The 26,924-nt window shown below is 45.5% G+C and overlaps 1 protein-coding gene across 2 annotated transcripts in view; it reads right to left on the bottom strand.

Annotated features, from left to right (window-relative positions):
- The window catches only part of LOC149283149 (protein EFR3 homolog B-like), a 36,970-nt gene extending 23,321 nt beyond the window's left edge, over window positions 1–13,649 (bottom strand). For both annotated transcript variants that reach the window (XM_089497923.1, XM_089497922.1), the window contains exons 1-3: window positions 13,563–13,649; window positions 12,882–13,009; window positions 5,929–6,079 (exon numbers count right to left, since the gene is read on the bottom strand). In XM_089497923.1, the coding sequence (XP_089354049.1) occupies window positions 5,929–6,079; window positions 12,882–13,009; window positions 13,563–13,649 (366 nt within the window). The remainder of the gene's footprint in view (window positions 1–5,928; window positions 6,080–12,881; window positions 13,010–13,562) is intronic.
- Window positions 13,650–26,924: the final 13,275 nt, after the last annotated feature.

Raw genomic sequence — 26,924 nt, forward strand, 5'->3', positions numbered from 1 at the left:
TTTATGTTAATGTGTGTTTTGCTGGATATATCCAGCTCTGTGTGTCTAAAATAAATCAGTCTTGGTTTGGTTTTACCCGACACTGAGTCTCGGCGAGTGACCGGGGAACCGGGGAAAGTGTGTTGTCCCAGGCTAAGGGAGCACAAGACAGCGGAAGTAGTCGGTCGGACGAGCCAGCTCCGTGACATTGGTGGCAGCGGTGGGATTTTCTTCTTAGTCTGAGGGACACTTACTTTCTACCGGGATTAACCGACAGGACGGCAGACTTCGGTCGCCTTGACAAGGACATGGATGTGGTATCAGAATTCCAGGGGCTGCTGCGGGTCATCCTCTCCTGCTACACCACTGCTTTGCCTACAGAACAATACCAGAACCTGAGGCAAGTGGTTCGACGGTCAGTATGGCAGAGGGCTGTTATACGCCGGGGTCGGTGTCTTCCAAGCTCCGAACAAAAGATTAGAGACCAGCGGGAACTACGGATGTCATTCCTGGGACAGCAACCCCAGGAGCAATGGGTATCCGAATTGGAGAAGCTGGTCCAACAGGAGGTAGAGCTGGAAGATCACTATAGGGCTCTGCAGTGGTATACAGAGCAAGCATATTGGGGAACTGCGAAAGATTGTTCTCCAGAGGGCTATGACTTTGGTGGCCCTGGATTATTATGGGATAGTCTTCAGGAGGATCCGGACTTCGGCAGCACAGCGGAGTGGCGGATTGAGGACATCCGGGATTTCAGGGAGTGGGACCTCCCAGATGCACTAGGACTTAAAAGTGATTTAGACTTTTTAATTACACAGGAGTGGGAACTGGAAAAGGCGTATAAAAAACTGTTTGACCGCGTTCAACAGAATGCCCCAGTGTCCAGGGATTGTGTGGATTTTGTGGATGTTATTGAGTGGTCAGCTGAGGATGTTGACCCAGGCGGGGTGGATGGGACTGCGGTCTCCACCCCTGAGTCACAGGGATACTGGGCAGCTAATCCAGATCCGATACCAGAGCTATGTGACTTTACACCACAACCAGATCCAGAGATTGTGGATCTAACTGATTTTACATCTGAGGATGTTAACCCAAGAGGGGTGGATAACACTGCGGTCTCCACACCGGGGGCCTCAGAATGCTGGGCAGTCTGCCCAGATCTCTTAGTCCCATCTGAAGAGCTGGCAACAGGGCAGAGCGCTGCTGGCTTCTGCCCCACATCTGCAATGACTACAGGGATCCAGGGAGATGTGGCAGCCGGCCCTTCTCCCCAGCGGCAGCTCACATGTCCGGGAGCGGAGGAACTTGTTTTTCCTCCCCAGCGGCAGTGGGAGGAACCGAGAGATGTGACAGCCGGCCCATCTCCCCAGCGGCAGCTCACATGTCCGGGAGCAGAGGAACCGGCCCTCCCTCCCCAGCGGCAGGCCGACCCACAAGATTCCCTAACCCCAGCTGAAGTGCTGGCAACCAGGCAGAGCATCGCTGGCCTCTGCCCAGCACCTACCAAAGCTGCAGGAGTTCAGGGAGATACAGCGGCCGATCCGCCCCCCCAGCAGCAGAACCTAATTCCAGGACCGGATCAACCGGAACTCCCTCCTCAACGGCAACAGGAGCACCAGGGAGGGGATGCAGGAGGCATCCCTCCCCAGCGGTACCCGGGAGATGGCGCAGCCGGCCCATCTCCCCAGCAGCAGCAGGAGCACCAATTTTGGGAGGGCATTAATGGGCCAAATAAACTGACTGACTACGGAGTCAACCCGTTTGGGGTCTCATCCTATGTCAGTCCAATTCGAAGGGGGGAGAATTGTGACAGAAGTCTCCATCACTGGGGCCACTGGAGAAGCCTGACTGCCAGCCTCCTCCCTATTGGCTATGGGCCCTGGGTTTGTAAAGGCTTCTGTGGCTACCCCCAGCAGTATCTTCTCATCACTGGCTGAGGGGATTATCTCCGGCAGACAGCCAGGATCTGCCACAGGGAGTGACCACCATTCTTTGATGTTTAATGTTATATAAATCAGTCTCCCCCTATTGTATTGTTAATCCCGTTACTGCCCCTGTTGTCTCTGAGAGGCAGATTAAGGGGGCGGTTTGTGTCCCAATGTCTTGTTTTATGTTAATGTGTGTTTTGCTGGATATATCCAGCTCTGTGTGTCTAAAATAAATCAGTCTTCGTTTGGTTTTACCCTACACTGAGTCTCGGCGAGTGACCGGGGAACCGGGGAAAGTGTGTTGTCCCAGGCTAAGGGAGCACAAGACAGCGGAGGCAGTCGGACGGACTAGCCAGCTCCGTGACATTACTGTATACAGCGCTGGGGGTTATATTACTGTATACAGCGCTGGGGGTTATATTACTGTATACAGCACTGGGGGTTATATTACTGTATACAGCGCTGGGGAGGTTATATTACTGTATACAGCGCTGGGGGGGTTATATTACTGTATACAGCGCTGGGGGGTTATATTACTGTATACAGCGCTGGGGGGTTATATTACTGTATACAGCGCTGGGGGGTTATTATTACTGTATACAGCGCTGGGGGGTTATATTACTGTATACAGCGCTGGGGGGTTATATTACTGTATACAGCGCCGGGGGGGGGTTATTACTGTATACAGCGCTGGGGGTTATATTACTGTATACAGCACTGGGGGGTTATATTACTGTATACAGCACTGGGGGTTATATTACTGTATACAGCGCTGGGGGGGTTATATTACTGTATACAGCGCTGGGGGGTTATATTACTGTATACAGCGCTGGGGGTTATATTACTGTATACAGCGCTGGGGGGGTTATATTACTGTATACAGCGCTGGGGGGGTTATATTACTGTATACAGCGCTGGGGGTTATATTACTGTATACAGCGCTGGGGGGTTATATTACTGTATACAGCGCTGGGGGGTTATTATTACTGTATACAGCGCTGGGGGGTTATATTACTGTATACAGCGCTGGGGGGTTATATTACTGTATACAGCGCTGGGGGTTATATTACTGTATACAGCGCTGGGGGGGTTATATTACTGTATACAGCGCTGGGGGGTTATATTACTGTATACAGCGCTGGGGGGTTATATTACTGTATACAGCGCTGGGGGGTTATATTACTGTATACAGCGCTGGGGGGGTTATATTACTGTATACAGCGCTGGGGGGTTATATTACTGTATACAGCGCTGGGGGGGTTATATTATTGTATATCACGTGGAAGATGATGTGCATGGAAAATAGTGCGGGGCAGACAAAGGGGGGGGGGCAAACGTAGAATTCTCTCATGCATTTTCGAAGGGGGACACCGCGGAGATTTATAGAGACCTCTCGGGTACCATACGCTCTAAACCGCATTTTGTCAGATATTTTATGATAGAAAACATGTATTCCACATATTCTGTATTTTACATGAAAACAAAATGGAGTCAGAGCCATTTTATTTTACTTAATCATATAGTGATTATTTCTTTTTGTCCTTGTTCTCTCTATAATTGAGAACAAAGAAGTATTCATGTATATAGATGTTTCAGTAAGTATGATACAATTAATGTTATCTTCCATGAGAAAGTTAAGGAGTAGACGCTGCATATCCTTGGGAACGTAAATTCGTATGGGGGATACATGGTAAGTCTACCAAGTCCTGAGTTACTATCTAGGAGGTAACACCTAGCGATAAGGGTGACCAAGGATAAATTCCAAACATATATGTAATGGTTTTAAGTTAATTCTTAGACCAGAGCGTCTCTCACAGGTAAAGTAAGAAATTACAACGGTGTAAATATGAGTAGAAATTCTAATTATAATGGGTAAAACCCACCGTTATGATTGGAGAATTCCAATCAAAAGGTGGAGGCTATGATAATAAGCCCTGTCTTTAAAAGCTTATGTCTTTAATAAAAAAAGGGGGGGGACCTTTAAAAAGAAAAAAAAAGAGATCGCACCCTGGAACGGACAGACCCTGACGGATTTATTCACCAAATTTTCCCCAGAGACTTGGAATCTTAAGATTCTGGCACCATATTTCACTCTTGGAGTTACTTTGAGTTATAACCTATATAACTGGTAGACAGTTATATTTTTTCCACTTAATTTCTTGCCACTGAACCTGGATTAATTTCTACAAGGACCGGTGGGATAACAGCAACAAGTGGTGGTAATTATAATTGTTTTATTATTCTGAATAGAGATGAATTTTGTCTTCTTCGTATAGAATTCCCTGTTTCTGGGAAGTACTATATTGCATTATTGTATATGACGGCTTGTGAGACTGCAGCTTATAACCCGTGATAATAACAATAATGAAAAGGTATTTTTACCTATAGATGAAGTTTGACATTATTTGCATCTATTAGGAACTTCACTAATACTCTTAGACACAATTATATTATTTTTAATTTGTTATATTAGTTGAACTAATATTAGAGAGATAGTGATATCTTTATTACTGCCCTGATTATTATCAATTTTTGGTTGCTGAGTGGGATGGAAATTAATTGTGTGTTACTTATAAAGTAGTAACTTATATTGATAACTATCGATAATATACTGTATTTGAATTGATTCATTTTGACATGTTTTAAGAATTTTGTGTTTTATATCATGCACTGTGTGACCCATATATAGATTTGATAAATTGTATTCACAATAAATAATATTTTTGATTGATTATTTTTGTGATATCTATCTAATTTGAATTATAATTTTCGGCGATCTGAAAGAATTTAGGATCGGAGATAAAATATAGGGTATCTCCTTAAATTAATATTGTGGATGTGGTACTACAATATTTGGTAGCGTCGTTATTTTGCGTATGTGATAAAATATTGGTTTTGCCTATTTTGTCTCATTAATATCCCTAACAATTTACGAGAATAATCTTTGCAGATCCGTCGATTTATTCTATTTTTCCGATTGCTTAATGGCATCAAACCATTTAAAGCGGCTACAGAATTATCTGGGAAGGCTTGAGTTATTGGACCATAAAAAAGAACGATGTCTTTAATGCTGCGTTTAGTTCATTGAGCCCAGCAGAAGAGGCATTTCGAAGCGACTAATAATGTATTCTATGAGAATACGGAATGTCGGTGTTTGCCGATCGCGTCGGTCGTCTCACCGATTTGCTTTTTTGTTCTCCCGTCTTCACTCGCGGACTATTTGAGGAATTCGAAGCAGAAGGATTTAAAGCCCACGCGTCACGCAGCGGCTCGTGCTCACCTCGCAGGGGCCGTCTTATGCCGGTAAACGCGGTTTAGGTGATATATCCCTGAAGGGACACTAAGATATATGACAGGCGTGGAGCCCCTTTACATTGTCATGTGGTCCGTGTTGCACATGCGCGGGGTATTCTGCAGCATACCCCCATTCCGCGCAGGAGATGTGTTCGGCATACTCTGGATCTGCAGCTTCTCCCAAAGGTATTTTATGCAATGCGGTACCTGCCCCCCCCCCCGAAGTGTTCCTTTACCCGATCGTTAAGGCGGGTGGGCTCGGGGGAAGCATGCGCTCTGCCGACGGATGAATTAAAGATTTCACGTTAATTCGGAGCTTAGACGAGTCTTGTGATTCGTCTGACCCGGCTGGCTTAATCCACTCATACTCAGCAACTGCGCCAAGGAGTTATCAGCAAAAGAAAAGGAAAAAACGTCAAAATCCGACCATATTAGGAAAAAAAGTGCAGCCACGTTTATAACCTTCTGCCGAGAGAACATACATTATTATTATTATTATTACAATGATATAGCGCCATCATATTCCACAGCGCTGTACAATACATAAAACGGAACATAAGAAGTAGAGCATCACATGACAGGGGCGTCCTGCTCAAAGGAGCTTACTATCTAGGTACATACCGTTCTCCTCCGCCCAGCCGTACAAAGGCTGACGCAGCCAATCAGCTTCCAGGAAAGGGGAATAATCATGAAGATCCTGAAGACGGAACAGAACGGCGTTACTCACCGAGTTGGTCCCCAGGATCTGCAGGTGAGGCTTCTCCGACTCCAGGAGCTTGGCCACCATCTTCAAGAAGCTCTCCACGAACAGGTTAATGCTCTGGCAGTGACAGGCCATGAGCAGCTGGTCGAGGGCTTCCATAGCGATGCAGACGTAACTGGGGACATGGAACCAAACGTATCGGTTAGACGCCTGCCAAGGGCCACGCTAGAGACCAACACCTTACTACAGCAGACACACAAAGGACCTATACGTTAAACATGCCGTTTAGTCGATAAGCCCCTTTTACGTGAAACCGTTAATAATAATCATCAAAAAAATATATTAAAAAATCATCAACCGATACAATATTTATTTCATCACGGAGCTAGACAGGAGTGGAGGACATGCCAATAGTCCTGAATTTCCCAGGACAGTCCAGTTTTTCTAGGTCCTGTCCCGGGTATAAAAAATACATAACACTGTGTACAGGCAGGACGTACATCTAAGACACACACGGCCTAAACGCTGGTAAACGAGATCCAAGCTACCCAGTATCTGTACCGGGTAGCCGAGAGCTCAACACTGCAGGGTCACGCCCAGTGCGAGGCTCCGCCCCCTTCACCCGGGATCTGGCAAATCCGGACGTTGGAGAGGTGAAGCTTGGGAGATAGAGTTTCACTTCAACCGGCAGCGCTACAGTCCCAGACGCAGGAGAACGAAATCAGGACCGAAGAGCGAGACAGATGTAGTGCTCGGTGGGTCAGCGGGATAGAGTGGCCAAGTCATGACTGTCTTGCACAAAGCGGGACAGTTGGGAGGCATGGAAGCTAAGACCAAAAGCGGTGAGACTAGGCTGGGAGAGTCTCCTTAACCAGCCCCCCTTCAGTATGGAGCTTCTCAGAAGACCCCGTATGCAGATACATTGTACCCGGATAATGAAGCGCATGGGGTGGGTCTAATGAGTTAAACCTCACGGGTTCCTTATTTAAAGACAAAGAGGAGAAGTCCTTCCCGGAGTTATTACATTGGTTGGAAGGTTGTGTTTCCCGGTCGGTTCCTTGGGCACGGTTGCCCCCGGGGTGTGCGGGGCGCGAGTCGGCCTTAGAAATGTTAAGGGAGCTTCAGGGCTCCGGGAGTCCGCTATTTTTATAAACATTCGAAAGTCGATTTGTGGGGGGGGGAAGCTTGGAGTCAGCACTCTGAAGACGAGTGAAGATCCATCAGATGATTTCAACCACAGCCTGGAAATCCTTTCCCACCGCTAAGTGACCACGGAGAGGAGGAGATAAAAGCTGGAAAATCGCACCCCAAGTAGCCGGTATCCGACCGGATTATTTATTAAAAAAATCAATAAACAAAAATATATTAACACCAATTAGCCTCTAAGAGATCACAAAAGAATATCAGAAAATAGGGATTTGGGGAGACACAAGAAGCAGTGTTCTTTGAGCTTTATAATTAACTGAAAGAATAGTAAAAAAAAATAGAACAGCCTCCCAGCAGAGGTGGTAGAGGGTAATACAGTGAGGGTATTAAACATGCATGGGACAGACATACGGCTCCTGAATCTAAGACGAGACCAACGACTGATTAAGGTTTGAGTCTTTACAGCAGGAGAAACGGGGAGACTAGACGGGGGCCGGATGGGGCCGATTCTATGTTTTTATACATTAGGGATAAAATAATGAGTGATACGGCAGGTTAAGGGTAGAGACCACCAGCTACCCCGCTCTAGGAGAAACAGCAGCCTCAAAAAGATGGACCCCCCCAATGCAAGCCCCCCCTACAGTTTGTTTTCAGTATCGCAGCAATCGGGGTCGGCGGAGTTTACAGCTTTTTATTAATTATTCATTAGGAAGCACAATTAATTAGTATTTGGGATCATTAATGCTTTATAGGCAGAGGCATCAGAACATTCAGGATTTAACGCACGGAAGCAAATCCATATAATACGATCGATGAGAGCCGCAGCGCAGGACCCCCGCAGGTCAGGACCCCCGCAGCGCAAGGCTTCGCATCCCCATTACGGTCAGATTTTTTAATTGTTTTTGGAAAAGGATCATAAAACTAGAATCCACAGAATAATTATTTTAAAAAATTTATAAAATCTTTAATAAAATGGATTTTCTGATTTAATTACAAATTTTTTATTTATTTTTTTATTCCCTTCTTATTTGATTTTGCCCAAACTGTCAAATTTAAAGGGTTTTTGATAAAGTTTGGTAAATAAAAGTGCAGATTCTTCGACAAATACCCGCGGTGATTATGGCTCTAATGAGCTAGAAGCAGATCCATCGGCATGGGGTATTCGTACCCCACGGAGGGGCACTGACGCTACCCAGAGGTAATTACATACATCTTTAATGTCATGAACTGATTGTAATTAGATGGAACGGATTGTTAATAAAGCTTTACAAAAGGTTAATAAAGTCCATATTTTCACCCAGGGTACAATCTGACATTTAAGTGACTCAAATCCACCCAAAACAAGTAAATCCCACGCACGTTGTAATTCCCTCACTCTATTAGCCTCTACCACTTCTGCTGGGAGGCGGTTCCACTTATCGGCCAGACATAAGTGCCGTTCCACTTACTCTGCTTTGTCACTAAATGAATCATCCCCAGTGCTGATAAATACAGCTTTAATCACGTCAAATTTGCCCTCATTCTTAATTTTTCAGGGAATTTTTCATTGCCATGTGACGTAAAAGCAGCTACCAATTGGCTGTTGCCCTAGACACTAAAAAAAAAAAAAAGGCTTCTTACACCTTACAGGAAAGAATAAAACCATCCGCCTGATAGGGTTTAGTTGAATAACATGGCCGGGGGCGCAATTAATGTTTGGTCGTACAGGAACAGCAACTATTTAAATGATAATTTTTGAAATGAATAAATAAATAAAAAGTCTGTTTGTTAAAAAAAACCCCAATTATTAAAACAGATATTTTGATATATTTTCTGCTCCCAGCAATATTAGAAGGCTCTAATGTTTATACCTTGGGGGTGGAGGAGATGTTCCTTGGGGGTGGAGCTATCCACGTATTGCGGGGAAAACGCTAGCCCCAAACACATTAAACTCATAAAGCAGGGGCGTCCAACCTGCGGCCCTCCAGCTGCTGCAGGACTACATCTCCCATAATGCTCTTTCAGCTCAGGGGCTAGATGAGGAGGATGGGAGGTGTAGTCCTGCAGCAGCTGAAGGGCCGCAGATTGGACGCCTCTGTCGTAAGGGGTGGGAGGGGGAACGGGGTGGAGAAGGGGGGCCGGAGATTTACCCCCATCCCCCGGAGAACCGGAGCAGTGATATGTCTGTGTAGTAAATGGGACATTCAAGCTGAATAGACAGAGTTTCCGGCTCTTCCGGGGAAAATAATAGAAGATTTTACGAGACCAATTTATTCTCTAGTAAAGTTTTTATATCTACATTTATAAGACATTTTTAGTCGGGCGGAAGGAGAGGAAATTTATTCAGTCAGCCGACGGAGGCAGCAATACGGTCGTAACTCAGGAAAAAGGACAGCAGAAAACGGGGCAAAAGTGGCTGTATTTCAGCAGGACCAGGACCGATTCCATTCCAAGCAGAACAGATTTCATGCTGCTTCTTGATTAACTCTTTAAGGACAGAGTAACGCACACCTCTCGCTCCTGCAGATGTCACCGGGCTACAGTTTGTAAAATGGCGAGGTTAAGGAATTTGGGTAAAAAACAAAAAACCTCTATCCCTTTACATTTACAAAATCTGCTGGCTGCCGCCCCACAAGCCAACGAAGGGTATGAACTATTTCCTAGTTAATGCCCCGGTTTAGGAGGAGATCGGGGAGAAGGCAGACAGAGGTGGTAAGCCCCGGCAATACTGTCAAATTACATAAAATAAATAAAAACTATAGGAAATAATTAAGAGTGGCAACAGCTGGCCTGAGGGCTGTCTGCCGACGACGACGAGAGGCGGCAGGACGGGACACCTTCAACTATAAAAATGTCATACAGGCAAAGGGCAGACGTGAAAAAAAGTCACAGCCACTCCTACAACGCTCAGCCATGCAAACGGCTGTGGACTGCCAAAAAAAAAAAAAAGACTGGCCGGCCACCCTAAGACGAGAGGTCTACAGCAGCCGGTGTACGGAGGCTGTCAGCCCATCGGGTGCCACCGTCATCCCCACTAACCTGCACAAGCAAGTCATCTTCCGGGACGTGCGCGGAGGTCTCCACGGCGGGAATAAAAGGACGATCGGCAGCCGCACCGTCGGCAAAAAGCATCTCAATCCGAGCGGGCGAAGGATGGAGGAGCCAGGGACGAGGATCAGCACTGCTGTTTACGCAACATTTGCAGGGAACAGATGTGTGACCCGTTCCGGGGCGAATCAGCAACTAATCCCAAATCTGAGGGTATTATCGGAGCAAATGGAGGGGGCATCTGGTGGCAAAACTGGCACTTTAGAGCTCTATGGACACAGATGCCGTTTCGCTGAATAATATATGATATTTGCTTTGTGGGGAGCTGTCAGAACGCCCTCGCACCATTTTCACCAATGTATTTAGTGAATATACAGACTGAACATCGCAAGGTTTTAAAGGGAATTACAGCTAAAATAATACCCCCCCCCCCGGTACAAACACATACATATATATATATATATTAACACACAATGGAATGTGTTGTTTTTAAATTACATTTTTTTTATTCGGAGGATGGGGGACCCTATTTCCTGATGCACACTCCACTTCCTCTATAGTATCCCCCAGGGGAGGAAGTGCTCTGAAGATAAAATGGTGAAATGTTCTCACCCAAAATATTTCCCCCTCGGCGCAGACTTTTAGTGCTCATATTTAGGGTACTTACAAAATGATCTCATATAGAGGACGGACAGAAAAAATTTCAGGGGAAATACATATTAATTGCCCAAAATCAGCCCCCCTGTCCTGTAATTCATCATGTTAGGGGCATCCATGTTAAACACCTGACCGCCACATTTTAGTTTGGAAAACGGTTTAAAAGGGGGCAAATTGAGGAGCCAATCAGTAAGAGGGCGTTACATGCAAGGTGACAGATAAACTGAACAGCCTCCCAGCAGAAGTGGTAGAGGGTAATACAGTGCGTGTATTAAACATGCATGGGATAGACATACGGCTCCTGAATCTAAGATGAGACCAACGACTGATAAAGGTTTGAGTCTAGATGCCTCTTCGTAATTGTTGCCCATTGTATGTGATTCAAATGACATAAATGCTAATGTTTAATATAATGGAGGAACAAAAGTTTACAAGATTGTTTTACCGATTAACTTGATTAATAATCTGAAAGTATTTCTAGAAATCGGGGGTATCCTAAGATATACATATATACAGGGCCGGCCCTACAATGGAGCTGACTGGGGCAATTGCCCCAGGCGGCACTTCAGAAGGGGCGGCACTTTGCCGCCCCAAGCGTTTTTTTTGGGGGGGTTTTTTAAGCGAAGGAGAGAGAGAGAGGGGCACCGAGGGGTTTTCGCTTACCCGCCCGGCGCCCCTCTCTCTCTCCTCTGCGGCGAGTTTCCCTGTTCGGTCTCTGTGCCGGCTTGTAATGCAGAGCGCCGGAAGTGACGCGAATTTCCGGCGCTCTGCATTACAAGCCGGCACCGTGGCAGCACAGGGAGACTCGCCGCAGGACTGTTTAAGGGTAAGTACCGGTGGGGGGCGGGTAGATAATGCCGCCCCCCCCCGGCGTCGGCGGGGGGCGGCATTTTAAACTTCGCCCCAGGCGGCGTTAAGTCTTCGGCCGGCCCTGCATATATATATATATATACACACACACCAACGTTCAAATGTTTGGGGTCTTTGTTTTTGAAAGAAAAGGAAATGTCATTCCTGTAAAATAACATGAAATGGATAAGAAATCCAGCGCAGACGGGGTTAATGCTGTAAATGACTATTGTAGCTCGAAATGGCTCATTTTTAATGGAATCTCTTCATAGGCATACAGAGACCCTTTATCACTCCCATCACTCCTGTGTTCCAATGGCTTTTTATCACTCCCATCACTCCTGTGCGCCAATGGCCCTTTATCACTCCCATCACTCCTGTGTTCCAATGGCTTTTTATCACTCCCATCACTACTATGGAAGCTACGCTAAGGGTAAGACAGGCCAGTGATCTTCTTTTTAACCGGCCCATTGAACAGCAGAGCTACCGGGAGCCTCAACAGAGCAACTGGCTCCTTGGGGCGGAAGGGCTGCCGCACACCTGGAAATGCCACCTTGGGTCGAGGCCGGACAGACCTTGGCACATTGACTGGATGAAAGGGTACCTACCGCCTATACCCTATTCACTTAGAAGATACGAGGTTGTGCCCCAAGTGGAAAACACAGGAAGAGGAGGAAGTAGATGGACTATGATGTCATGAGTGCCCACGTAATGTCGATGGAGCATGACGTGACATCACACCACTGTGTTAAATCACGTACACACTGGTGCCCGGTGGGGGGCGCTGGAATGATAAAGTCCTTTATGGTAAGGAGTTGGAAGTCGAGCTCTGCTCTCTCTGTCCGGCACTCAGAGGCCGCAGTACATTAAATCTCCACGGCGCAGGAAGCAGAAGCACAGAAAGGGTTTTATCCGCTGCTGGAGCGAGCGTTATAAACGCCCCCCAAAACAGCGTGGACGTTGCAGAGAGTGTTCACGAATTCACGGGAATTACCATAAATATGTAAACGATATCATTTTAGCGTAAATAATGAGCCCTTTGGGGAAAGGCGGGGCGCGTGATCGTTACCGTTGGAGATTTAATAGCCACGTGCCCGGAGTCTGCATTCATAACACAGAGGCAGCCGGCGCGGCGTTGTCGGAATTAACCTCTGGAAGGAGCAGAAAGCTTTTAGCTGTAATTATTTATCATTAGACGTCTTGGGATCTGTATTTATTCCCCCTCCCTCCCCTGCGTCTCACATTCCGCCATGACACCCAATCCTGCATCTTTTTTGTTTTTTTTAACCTGTTCTTACCCGTAGCGGTGCCGCGCCACATCCCTGCTCAGCCTCTCCGAAAGGTAGGCGCCAATTCGGTCCAATTTCTCGGGAGCCGAAAGAGCATAAAAGGTCAGCTTCTCCATGTTGGATTTGATGAGTCCATCCTAAGAAAAGTTACAAAAGCTGAGCCTCAAAGGGGAATTCCTACATTTTTTTAAATTGCGCTGTTTGTTTGTTTTTTACCCCAGTTGTAGTTTTTGCCCCATAATATAATGTTTTCAGGCAGCTGCATATCAGCCGTTTGTATGATTCTCGCTCTGTTATTATTAGTAGTTATCTACTAAACACCCCGACTCCTTATCATACTGCCTGTGGGGAACAATAGAATGGCTCAGTCTTAATCACCCAGTCTGACTCTCTGACTAATGAAAGTCTATGGAGGAAGGGACTTCATTAGCATTGCCATTGCATTGCAGGCAAAGACATAAATGTTGGGGATTCCGTCACACTATATGGCCATATATTTCCCCAAAGTACCCCAAGCTTGACGAGTCCTGTCTAATTCTTCATGGCTGTATTGCTTGCCAAAGAGCTGATTCTGTGGGACTGCCGAGCCTTTTACAGCTGAATTGACTATACAGAGCACAGGGCAGCTACCGACAGCATCATAAAACAATAATAGGAAACATTTTGGCCAAAGCTGAAATTAGGACCTACCTCGGAGTCTTCGGGGAATATATTATCGACCAGCCGCTTGTAGCGAGGACGTAGCGCTCCACAACAGCCGCACACACCTGAAAACATAATATATGCGAGGAGAAATGTTACAACAAGAGGCCATAATCTAAAACTAGACGGTCAGAAGCTTAGATTTAACGTAAGAAGGTTTTACTCTACTGAGAGGGTGGTAGATAACTGGAACAGCCTCCCAGCAGAAGCAAATACAGTAAATATATACAAATTAATTAATATATATAATTATTAATATAAAATTATAAAATGAAACAAATTATAAAAATATAAGTAATATTTAAATTCTATATTTATTGCTCATTATACCGAATGTACCCGGCTCGCATTTACATGTGTTGGATGGTGACCATGATACACAAGACCATTCACCATTCCATCAAAATGTAACTCCTTTAGTTAACCCTTTAAAGGCTAAAGCAAAAGTATTTTCCAAAACTACTCCAAACTTTCTGCTTGGTATTCGCTCAACATTCTAAGAGGAAGGTGCCGGATCCTGTATCTATATATCTATATGTATAAGTATGTGTTAGCATTAGACTGTATGTGTAAACGTATGTGTTAGCATGAATGTGTATATGTGTGTTAGAAGTAGTGTGTGTGTTAGCTTGAGACGGAGTATTTGTTAGTCTATATATGTGTGTGTGTGATGGCATGAATGTGTATTTGTGTGTTAGCTGGTGTGAGAGGGAGTATTTGTTAGTATGTGTGTGTGTTAGTATGCATCTGTATGTGTGTGTGTGTATTAGCATGATTGTGTATGTGTATTAGCATGAATGTGTATGTGTGTGTTAGATGGTGTGAGAGGGAGTATTTGTTAGTATATGTATGTGTGTGTGTGTTAGTATGCATCTGTATGTGTGTGTGTGTTACTATGAATGTGTATGTGTATTAGCATGAATGTGTATGTGTGTGTTAGAAGTAGTGTGTGTTAGCTTGTGTGTTAGTGTGAGAGGGAGTATCTGTTAGTGTATATATGTGTGTGTAAGTATGAATGTGTATATATGTGTTAGCTTGTGTGTTAGTGTGAGGGGGAGTATTTGTTAGTGAATATGTGTGTTAGTGTGAGGGGGAGTATTTGTTAGTGTATATGTGTGTGTGTGTGTTAGTATGAATGTGTATGTGTTAGTATGTGTCATGTTTCTTACGTACTGCGCAATTAGGACACTTCATTAAGATCCAACAGGTTTATTGAAAGTGACAGTTGGAAAATCTAACAACTGTTCTCCCCAGAGCGATGACATCATCACAGCTTCCTCTAGGCTTCCGTAGCGACATCACTTACATCCTTTCACATACGCTGCAGCCCATCCTCTACACAAACACCCAAAACACCACAGTAGGAATGTGTATGTGTGTGTTAGATTGTGTGTTAGCGTGAGACGGAGTATGTGTTAGTTTATAGGTGTGTGTAGTATGAATGTGTGTTGGATTGTGTGTTAGCGGAAGACGGAGTATGTGTTAGTGTATGGGTCTGTGTTATTATGAATGTGTATGTGTGTGTTAGATTGTGTGTTAGTGTGAGAGAGAGTATGTGTTAGTGTAAGTATGTGTGTTAGGATGGGTGTTTGTGTGTTAGGATGAGAAAGTATGTGTGCCGGTGCATATGTGTGTTACTGTGGAGTAAAATGGGCCGATGGGGCCACGTGGCTTTTCCTTCCCCCCCCCAGTCCAGAAGGTGGCAGCCCTCCCTTCACAAAGGTGACAGCGCTAACCTTCCTGTCAATCACGTGGAAAGTGAATGAAGTCATTTTAGGTTTATGTAGCAAAAAAAAAAAAAGGAGGGAAGCGCCCTTTGCTTGTAACGGTTATACCTGTTAATTAACGCTCGGCGAGTATTATTACAGATTCAATACATTCTGTACAGCGCTCCCCGACAGGCTCGCAATTTCTTAACAGCAGGAGCGCCTCATTCCGAAACTTTCACCAAGGAAATTATAATTTTTAATCCAACATAATCACTTTATGGTGTATAAAGAGTAAATAAATAAAAAATCAGAATCTAACACTGTATACATATTTAATATTACGGTGTGTATATATATATATATATATATATATATATATATATATATATATATATATATAGCATGCAATGGGCGATTAAGGGTTAATATAATCAGAGTTTGTTATGCGCCGTTATCTGTTGGCACACAAAGCAGTTTATACGGCTACCAAAACCAAATTAATGTGTTGGGGGAGGTGCAATTAAACCTCCTCCCATTTAACCCCTGGACAGCAAGCTGCAACCAGACTAATGAGGAGCCAACAACCTCAAATATGTGCAAACAGGGAAAAGAAAAAATGTCGGTGCGCTAAGCTAGTCACAGGCTCAAATAATACAAATGTATAATACGAGGCCTACCAAACAGTGTGAGCGCTGCAAATACATTGTACAGCTCAACACACTGTATTTGCAGCGCTCACACTGTTTGGTAGGCCTCGTATTATACATTTGTATTATTTGCGCCTGAGACTAGCTTAGCGCACCGACATTTTTTCTTTTCGCCGTTATCTGTTGGCCAACGATGAGATTCCTGCTCCGTGTTGTTCGTAACACTCGCACTTTCTGGAGCCGACGCGTTTCGTCTCACAGTTGCAGGTCGCGGGGCGGGGGAGGTCATACGGACAAGAACCGCCATCCGGATAAAGGAGTGTTCCAATAATTTCCCCAAATATGTAAAAACCAAATAGTAAAGGTAAAGGAAATTATTCTATGCATTAAAGGACTTTTGATGGCGTAATAAAAAACGCTTAGTCCTTCTTCACTTGATTTGGACGTCGAGCCCCCCCCCCCCCATTGCTTGCCTGCCGTCCTTTGGTTCAGTACTACAGAAAATATGTAATTGAATTATTTTTGTATGATTCGGAGTTATTGTGTATATATTTGCTGGAATATTTAATACAAAGTATAACTTCATGGGTTTTCCAAGTGAGCGAAAGCCGGAGACATCTGTTCCCGCAGAATAACAAAAGAACATAATTATCAGCCGCAAACTCGGCACGCCGTCCGCGTGTCACGCGAGATAATAATAACCCTGGGAAGAAGTCACAATGCCGGCGGTGCCAGGGGGGGCGGCAGTGCCAGGGGGGCCACCGGCAACGCTCCTACGGAAGAACCCAGTCAGCTCAATGACATTCACTCCGGGTCGCCTAAATCGTTATTTAGTTTAGAAGTACGGAATACGTTTAGTGGAGGTCGGTGGCAGTCTGTGGCAGCATCTGTTTTGGGTTTTTTTGCCATGTTTACAAAGGCTGTCTGAACCAATCAACAGCAATCAGCAACTTAACACTAAGAGGGGGGGTGATAACTTAAAAGGAAAGAATAAGAAGCTAATAAAAAGTTACGATGGGATTCCGATACTTTTAATATATGGGTTTGTTTTGTGTAGATTGTTGTAAAATGTAGGATTTTTTTTTGGGGGGGGGAATCTAACTCAACACTGGCATAACTGGGAACTCCCAGTGTCAGGGGTTTTGCCCCAGTCTCAGGGTAAAAAAAGATTCTGGGGGTCACACAGTCCGGAGCCGACTCCTTCCTATTCTCCCCGCTGGGATCATATATAAGACTCCCAGTTGGTGATTTTGCTGCCAGTATCATATGGCTGATATCCCTGCTTGAATGCAGGTGACTCAATTAAATATATCTTTAAATAATGATAAGTCAAGTTTTCCATGACGACCGGTATTAGCGCCACTTGGGTAACTAGAAAGTTCCCGGTATGATCATTGGAAGCGACCATCGTGTAGATGAACTGATACTGAACGTGTTAATAGCTCATCGCAGGGGTCTTACGTGCCGGGAGCCCCCGTCAACCCAAAGATAATCGCATCCTTCTTGGAGTCGTCTATTCAGTTGGGTATTTCAGGTCCTATCGGCCATTTTTTTTAGGCACATATAAAGTTCTTGTTCTGATGAACAGGACATGATGTGGCGTCATCACAGAAGAGAGCCGATTAATTAATCATGATGTTTTCCATGAGATCCCAACCATACTTAATTAACAGATTCCCTCCTGTGAGCTGCCCACATGCCGTCTCAGGGATTATCTGGCCTTCTTCCCTCCACCGTGTCCCTCTTCCCTCCACCGTGTCCCTCTTTCCTCCCCTGACCCCCCTCTCTCCTCCCTTGCCCCCCCTCTCCTCCCCTGATGCCCCCCTTTTCTAGGAGGTCAGAATATGTGCTCTAGAAACCCATCTTATGTAGAACAGCTTCCACTCCAGGGAAAAATACCCTTTTGAGATTGAATTGGTTAAACAAACCCCCCCTACAAAATAAATGGTTTGGGGGGTGACTAACACCCACCAACTTCCCCTCCGAGTATTAGGAGAACTAGTAATTAACCCTCCCAACATTGTTTTCCTGTAAATAAAGCCCTTTATGTAAAGCCAGTGCGCTTATATAATAATAATAATAATAATAAAATACAGATTTACGTCACAGATCCACTTAAAGTTCATGGACTTCCGAAATGACACACGGGCTAGAAAAAAAAGGTACACTGTCCATCAAGATACCCAGCTGTTGATTTACAAAAAGGGGGAAAATGATATTTTTATCCATTATTCCTTCTCCGTAGCAGATTCCCCAATAAGCAGCAGTATTCCTGGGGGTTTTTTCTTCCCAAATGCATAACTTTACATTTTTTCTGTTGGAATATCTGCCATATTACCCGTCTCCTTTCCTGTTTAAATCTCTTTAGTAACGAGGCCATCACCGACAACTACTCCCAGTAAGTATCTATCTCCAACTCAGGGGAGCGCCGCCAGCTCCCCCTCCTCGCTGCTTTTTAAAGATGCTCGGCACAGGGCAGAAGTCAACTATGGAGGACAGTGCCGACTTGTGTTGGTGGGCTCGTAGAGGAGATGAGTGATCGGCCCGCTAAACAGAGAGCCTGATCTCTCTATGTTTTGTGTCTACAACTCCCAGTAATACTGTCTGAGTCCTGTACTGGACCCGCCTGGGTATAGATCCAAAAAAGGGAGAAATTAAAAGACAGAGAAAATAACATCAAAAGAGCAAAAGGAGAGTCAAAGGAGAGAGAGAAATATTTAACTGGCTAAGTGTTATGAGATTTGGACTCCCCAGAAACTGCCTCAGAAAAATATCCATCACATCTTAAAAAAGCCCACTCACTCCCATCATCACCGGATTCGTGACAAATATCAACAAAACCGAAATAAAAAGCAACGGAGATATATACGGTCCTGCCATTCCTCGTAAGGCCACTCGTCACTCCCATGACTCACTGAAAAACCCACGTAAAACGCGATGACAGGAATCATTTCCAAAAACGTATATTTTTAAAGACCTAATAATTGCAGAGTAGACGCTGGACACCAATATCGGCAGCGGCGGCCAATCAGCATGCTATCTGAACGCTGGTGTTTGGTGGTCTGCTGTTGGTAATCCCATTGGGTAGGATGGGAGCGCTACTGAGCATGTGCAGGAAGTGTACCGACGAATGCTTCCTGTTTTAGTAGATGCAGCTGGGGGCGGAGTTAAGTGTAAATGTAGTAAAAGTCTATGCAGCTGGGGGCGGAGTTAAGTGTAAATGTAGTAAAAGTCTATGCAGCTGGGGGCGGAGTTAAGTGTAAATGTAGTAAAAGTCTATGCAGCATGGATTCCAATTCTAAATAGAATTTGGGGGACGTTTCCTTAAACCGTATCAATACAGACATAATTTGGGTATTTTTGTGGTTCTGTTTTTGGGTGAAAAGTAAATTAGTTTTGGTTCAAAATCTCCCAAAGCAGAGAAATCTCTTCGAATTAAGCTTCTTACTAACGAATCCAGAAGAAGCCGTAATCTCTTCCCCGTTAATGAATGTCCGTCTACAGACACCATCGACCAAAAAATTAAAAATAAATAAATAAGCGAATTGACGGTTGTAGATTTTGGTCCTAGACCCAGGGCTTCCGTAGCCAAAGCTCAGTGGCCATAGGCCACTTGTTTTAGGAAGTGAGCTGTATTTGGACAAGAGGCATACAGTCTAAAGCCAGAGGGTCGGAGGATTTGATGTAAAGTGAGAAAAGTATTTCTTCACTGAGAAGGTAGTGGATAAGTGGAACAACCTTCCAGCAGAAGTGGTAGAGGTGCAGAAATCACTTATGTTTATGAGTCACACAAAGCAAAGCAGGGCTGCATGCAGATTTAAAGGGACCTCTCAGCTGTCACATGCATCATTATTATTATAATTTATTTTATATAGCGCCATCATATTCTGCAGCGCTGTACAACGGGATTAAAGTGAATCTGATGGCTGGAGTCTCCTTTAAATGGCATTTAATATAATTTTCCTCTGGACTCCTTGCGGAGGATTCCGGGACAGACGTCTCAATCAGAGACACATGAGGTCATCCCCACAGCATGATGTCACTGAGCGCGCGACGTGCTGACAAACAATCATTCGGAAGGAATGGTTATGATGTTTATTTATAGAAACCCACCGTGGGTAGAAATCACTTATTCTTATGATTCACTCTGCGAAAACACAAAGCAATCATCTGCGGTACGGCTCAAAGTGCGCTCGGAGAATATAAACAGGACTAAACAGGACTCTGCAGTCTCTTTCTGGACTGACGGACAGCAGATCAATCACACTGTAAAAGACTGAAAGGGACGGTGTTGGGTTTAAACACCAAAGTGATCTGGAAACCTGCAAAAGAATGTAAAAAGTTCACAGAAATAAGTGATTTCTGCACCTCTACCACTTCTGCTGGAAGGTTGTTCCACTCACCCACCACCTTCTCAGCGCAGAAGTACTTTTCTCACGTTACATGGAAACCTCCGACCCTCAGGCTTTTGACCGCAGCCTCTTGTCCTGATACCCAATACAGCTCACTTCTTAAAATAGTTCCTGCTGATGTTTGGCCGATCCTGACTGAGTTTTGGCTCAGCGCTGGGTTTATGCTCCCTTTTTTGTTTGCTTAGAATGATAGGAGGTGTAGTCCAACAACTCCCAAGGTGCCACGTTTCATACCTCTGTCCTCCAAGCTGGCTGGCTTAGCGTGATGGAAGTCGTAGACCGGGAGGCTAACTGCCCATTTTCGGATCGTAGGTAGATGGCAGCGGGCTGCCCACCTAACACATGGTGCCTGGCTGTGAATGAGAGGGGTGGCAGTCCAGCAACAGCTAGAAAACCTATCCCTGACATACTTCTGTCTCAGTGTAATGGGAGTTGCTCCTAGCTGGAAGCTGACTGGCCATGCTTTTGATAATGGCTCGTTGACGATGTTAGGCCATAGAACTGCAGGCTGTGAGGAATCTGGTTGGGAGTAGTTAGAGTTGCACTCCGCTCCTGAGCTGCTGTGTTCATTGATTTCAATGCGTTCCGGGTGCTGGGAGACAGCAGCCATCCATGAACATATTGCCTTCTTCTCTGCGACAACAAGAGAGTGAGGGAGCGTGTGTAGTGTTGGCATGAGTGTGTGTGTGTGTGTGTTCGCATGAGTGACTGTGTGTTAGCATGAGTGTGTGTGCGTGTGTAAATGTGTGTGGTAGAGTATGTGCGTGTATAAATGTGTGTGGTAGAGTGTGTGCGTGTATAAATGTGTGTGGTAGAGTGTGTGCGTGTATAAATGTGTGTGGTAGAGTGTGTGCGTGTATAAATGTGTGTGGTAGAGTGTGTGCGTGTATAAATGTGTGTGGTAGAGTGTGTGCGTGTATAAATGTGTGTGGTAGAGTGTGTGCGTGTATAAATGTGTGTGTTAGAGTGTGTGCGTGTGTAAATATGTGCGTTTATAGTGTGTGGTAATTACTTGGGGGAGGATCGGGGGGCTGACAGGGCCACTTGGCTTTGCCTGCTTGCCCGGGCCAGATGGGTCTGATTTTCCGGCAAATTCTATGGTTCCCAAAAGACTGACGTCTCAGCTAAGATGTAGTGATTGCTGAACATCTCCCTGGGCAAGTGCGGAAGAGTCGATTTCTCCAGAGCCGCGGACTTGTGTCTTCTGTGTTCATCCAAAAGCGTCTTCGCCAAATGGTCCGAGTCCCTCCAGAAGTCACCGATGACAGCCTGCCGACGGCCCTGGCGCTCAGCACCCCCCGGCGCTGCGGACGCTAAAACAATACCTCATACTTCTCAGGATCTCACTGATTTATACCCAAAAACCTTAGAACAAGAGCCGCGATTCCACAACTAGGGGTCAGATTCTTGCTTTACAAAGAGGGTGGTGGATAAGTGGAACGGCCTCCGTTACAACAAGGGAATGTAAACCTGCACCCTAGCATCTTCCGGCAGATCGGCCCCATCCGGCCCCCGTCTAGTCGCCCATTTCTTCTGCTGTAAAGACTCAAACCTTAATCAATCGTCTTAGATTCAGGAGCCGTATGTCTATGACATTCCCCCCAACTGTCTCGATTTGCGCAGGACAGTGGGATTCAGGACAACCCCGCAATCCAGATTTCATTTTTCCTGTGTATAACAGATAATGCATGCGCTGCCAGTGATGCCACCTTCCAGACTCCGCCCCTGGCATCCTGATTGGCCAGGAGAAGTCGGAAGGTAAGTTATGACAGTGCTTTCGTAGGCCGGTTGGAAGATATCGATGATCCTTTCACCTGGACCATCGAGCAGTGGCGCTAAAAGGATCTTCGCGGACTACATATCCCATGATCCTCAGGCTGCCTTAAGGTGCTCATCTCTGAGCCGCTGATTAATAGTACAACATTCTGTACACATGTGCATTAAATTACCACCCCACATCACTACCCCCAGTCCTACCCCCACACTACTCTAAATAAATGCCCCCCCATAGGGTCGTCATATATTTAGATCCAAAGCTTCGGGGGTCTAATAATTGAGCGGATACAGCTGGGGGTTATATTACTGTATACAGCGCTGGGGGGGTTATATTACTGTATACAGTGCTGGGGGTTATATTACTGTATACAGCGCTGGGGGGTTATATTACTGTATAGAGCGCTGGGGGGTTATATTACTGTATAGAGCGCTGGGGGTTATATTACTGTATACAGCGCTGGGGGTTATATTACTGTATAGAGCGCTGGGGGGTTATATTACTGTATACAGCGCTGGGGGGGTTATATTACTGTATACAGCGCTGGGGGGTTATATTACTGTATACAGCGCTGGGGGGTTATATTACTGTATACAGCGCTGGGGGGTTATATTACTGTATACAGCGCTGGGGGGGTTATATTACTGTATACAGCGCTGGGGGGTTATATTACTGTATACAGCGCTGGGGGGGTTATATTACTGTATACAGCGCTGGGGGGTTATATTACTGTATACAGCGCTGGGGGGGTTATATTACTGGATACAGCGCTTGGGGGGTTATATTACTGGATACAGCGCTGGGGGTTATATTACTGTATACAGCGCTGGGGGGTTATATTACTGTATACAGCGCTGGGGGGTTATATTACTGTATACAGCGCTGGGGGGTTATATTACTGTACACAGCACTGGGGGTTATATTACTGTATACAGCGCTGGGGGGTTATATTACTGTATACAGCGCTGGGAGTTATATTACTGTATAGAGCGCTGGGGGTTATATTACTGTATAGAGCGCTGGGGGGTTATATTACTGTATACAGCGCTGGGGGTATATTACTGTATACAGCGCTGGGGGGTTATATTACTGTATACAGCGCTGGGGGTTATATTACTGTATACAGCGCTGGGGGTTATATTACTGTATACAGCGCTGGGGGGTTATATTACTGTATACAGCGCTGGGGGGGTTATATTACTGTATACAGCGCTGGGGGTTATATTACTGTATACAGCGCTGGGGGGGTTATATTACTGTATACAGCACTGGGGGGTTATATTACTGTATACAGCGCTGGGGGGTTATATTACTGTATACAGCGCTGGGGGGTTATATTACTGTATACAGCGCTGGGGGGTTATATTACTGTATACAGCGCTGGGGGGTTATATTACTGTATACAGCGCTGGGGGGGTTATATTACTGTATACAGCGCTGGGGGGTTATATTACTGTATACAGCGCTGGGGGTTATATTACTGTATACAGCGCTGGGGGGTTATATTACTGTATACAGCGCTGGGGGGTTATATTACTGTATACAGCGCTGGGGGGTTATATTACTGTATACAGCGCTGGGGGGTTATATTACTGTATACAGCGCTGGGGGGTTATATTACTGTATACAGCGCTGGGGGTTATGCTCCTAGAGGGAAAACATATTTTTAACGGCACTTCAATATTTTATTAATGGGCAGAAAGCGCCCGTTTAAAGGATTCTCCCGGCCCGCCTGTCACCGTGTATCACAGAAATGATGATTCTCAGGAATCCGAAGCCTGAAAGCTTTGAACGATTCACGGTTCTCTCCCCCCCGTAACCTCCGGCGATCCCCCCCCCGTCGCCCGCTCTGCCGGCGTAATATCATTGTTAGAATTAGTAATGAGATTTGGCTTCCAGAGATATATTTATTTGTCCGTTATGCGGGTAAATACTGTCTGAGGTTTAGCGGGACACGCCAGCCATCACATGCACTTTAACGCATATCACGCGGCCAATCCGCGAGGAGGCAGGGAGCTGCAGCTTCTACCTAAGTTAAGCACATTATTATTTAAAGTATTTTAATATGCATTATTCTTTGGACTTTAAAATGTCCTTTAAATGGAGGGAGGGAGAGAACAATATTTTTAGTGCTCTGTGGATCTCTGTCTAACACCCCCCCCCAGGAAACATATTGTGCCATAAAAAACCCTTGTGCTGTTATCTAGCGGGCTCTTACTGAGAAGATAAATCAGGACACGAAGGGGTTAATAAATATATAGACCCCAAATATGATTATTATTAGTCGTTTTTCAAAAAGGAAACATTTTATATAAAAATGTTTCCCAATAAAAAAAAAAGGGAACCAAAAAATAAACCTCAACCTGGTTCCTTCCTCTTGTATTCAGTTCCTTAAAACTCCGCAAACATTCCGAATGCGCGATTACACGGAACATTGCGGTAAAAGCCCCCAAACATTCCGAATGCGCGATTACACGGAACATTGCGGTAAAAGCCGCCAAACATTCCGAATGCGCGATTACACGGAACATTGCGGTAAAAGCCCCCAAACATTCCGAATGCGCGATTACACGGAACATTGCGGTAAAAGCCGCCAAACATTCCGAATGCGCGATTACACGGAACATTGCGGTAAAAGCCGCCAAACATTCCGAATGCGCGATTACACGGAACATTGCGGTAAAGGCCCCCAAACCGCCAAACAAAGCCATCTACCTGCGATCACAGAATGAAATCAGGAACAAACCCGTCTTATGCTGGATCTGCATGATTATTTCTCCCCTATTGTTAAGTTGCTGATTGTTGCTGATTGGTTCAGGCAGTCTCTGTAAGGGGGGGGGGACTTCAGGAGAGGAAACTGATCAGATAACGCTGGTTTCTGCCACATTTTGACACAGATTTCGCATTCTTTCCCCAAATGTTGGCACACAGCCATTAAATCTGCCGCAAAGCGTTGGCATCCCGTCCGCGCTGGCATCTGCCTCTGGCGTTAAGATGTAGGAGGCACGTTTTGGAGGCCAAAAACAAGCAAGACTAATTTAAAGAGGGGACCTGCCAAAATCACTGCGTATCTCCGGAGACCGAAGAGCCGCTTACAACCTACCTTTACATCTTCTACATCTACACGCAATTATTAACCCCGCGCACACCCTTATCTCATCTCCGCCCACATACAAAAAGAAAGAGATTACATCAAATCACTGAAACCACCAGGTCATGTATTGAAATGCCACTAACTTACTTTACTGAGAGGGTGGTAGATAAGTGGAACAGCCTCCCAGCAGCGGTGGTAGAGGGTAATACAGCGAGGGTATTAAACATGCATGGGATAGACCTACGGCTCCTGAATCTAAGACAAGACCAACGACTGATTAAGGTTGGAGTCTTTACAGCAGGAGAAACGTGCGATCTAGACGGGGGCCGGAGGGGCCGATCTGCCGGCAGGTTCTATGTTTCTATTATCATTATCCTTTATTTATTAGACGCTGACATATACCGCAGCGCTGAAGATCATATAACATTCATACTATAATAATATAGAATATTTAAGAGAATATACATGGAAAAATGTATTTGCTTTGATTCCAGCAGCCGCAGAATCACCGTTTGTCGGTTAAATAAATTTTGTGTTTTGGGCAAAGGATTGTTGCAGCGTAAAGCACTGAGATTACTGTTGGTTCTTTATGAAGGTATTTGATTAATATTAATGGTTTTTTTTTGGTTTAAAAGCGGCAATATATGCTACCCTTTGTACAGCGCTGCGGCGTATGATGCCGTTATATAACATACTGGTTTGGCCGCGCCGTCCCGGCCATTTAACAGGTAACCGATAAAGTCAGATAAGGCGCAGGAATCCGCTGGAATGCCAATCAATACACTTTATTGATCTTTTGGACCCATGTAACAGCCCGAGCCGTTCAGGAGTACAACCAAGCAGGGACGCTGCGGACTTCAACTCCCATCATGCTCAGCGATCATCCACAACGCAAGACTGGATGAGAGTAAGTAAATCCGAACATAAAGCTATATGGGGGGGTCTGACCTCCTAAACACTGCAATACAAATAAACGCCTGGTATGAGGGGAATCTCAAGGTGAAGCCCACCTGCGGATGTTAGGAGTGAGAGTCCGTGGCAGGGGGCATGCTAAATGTCACACTCGCAGAGGGAGCTCTCCTGACACTCGCGCTGAGAATCAATTCCCAGTACATGGAGAGTTAAGCGGCGCGGTTGGTTGAGTGTGATGAGAGTTATACTACCCTGTGCAGCCTCTGCAATGCAAACACATCCCTATTCACATCCTGCCTGGGGTACAAAGGCAAATGCCCCCAGGAGTGCCCCAATGATCAGCTGACTGCTGCTATCTGCCTCCCAGAGCAGATGGTAATCTCCATGCACACACATTCCCATGACAAGTGCAAAGCCCCTTAACCCTTTGGGAGTCAGGGGGAGATAAGCACATGTAGCTTTTGCCATCCAGGCGCTGACAGGGTTAACAGGAGGTCAGGTAACTCCTCCCTAGCTAGAACACGTCATTCCAGTGACGTCCCCTCAGGCAGTGCAGGGGTTAATGCAGCTTCTATTTATTGTTATTTTTTTGATACTGAAACGTTCTAATATACAGTCAGAGGGTCTGCAGTGTGGGGGCCCCTGCATAGATCAGGGGGTCTGCAGTGTAGGGGCCCCTACATAGATCAGGGGGTCTGCAGTGTGTGTGGGGGGGGCCCTGCACAGATTAGGGGGGGTGCAGTGTGGGGGCCCCTGCACAGATTAGGGGGGGTGCAGTGTGGGGGCCCCTGCACAGATTAGG

Source organism: Sceloporus occidentalis, unplaced genomic scaffold (assembly GCF_023333645.1).
Source record: "Sceloporus occidentalis isolate IW3139 unplaced genomic scaffold, rSceOcc1.0.p SCAF_111, whole genome shotgun sequence".
Lineage (NCBI taxonomy): Eukaryota > Metazoa > Chordata > Lepidosauria > Squamata > Phrynosomatidae > Sceloporus > Sceloporus occidentalis.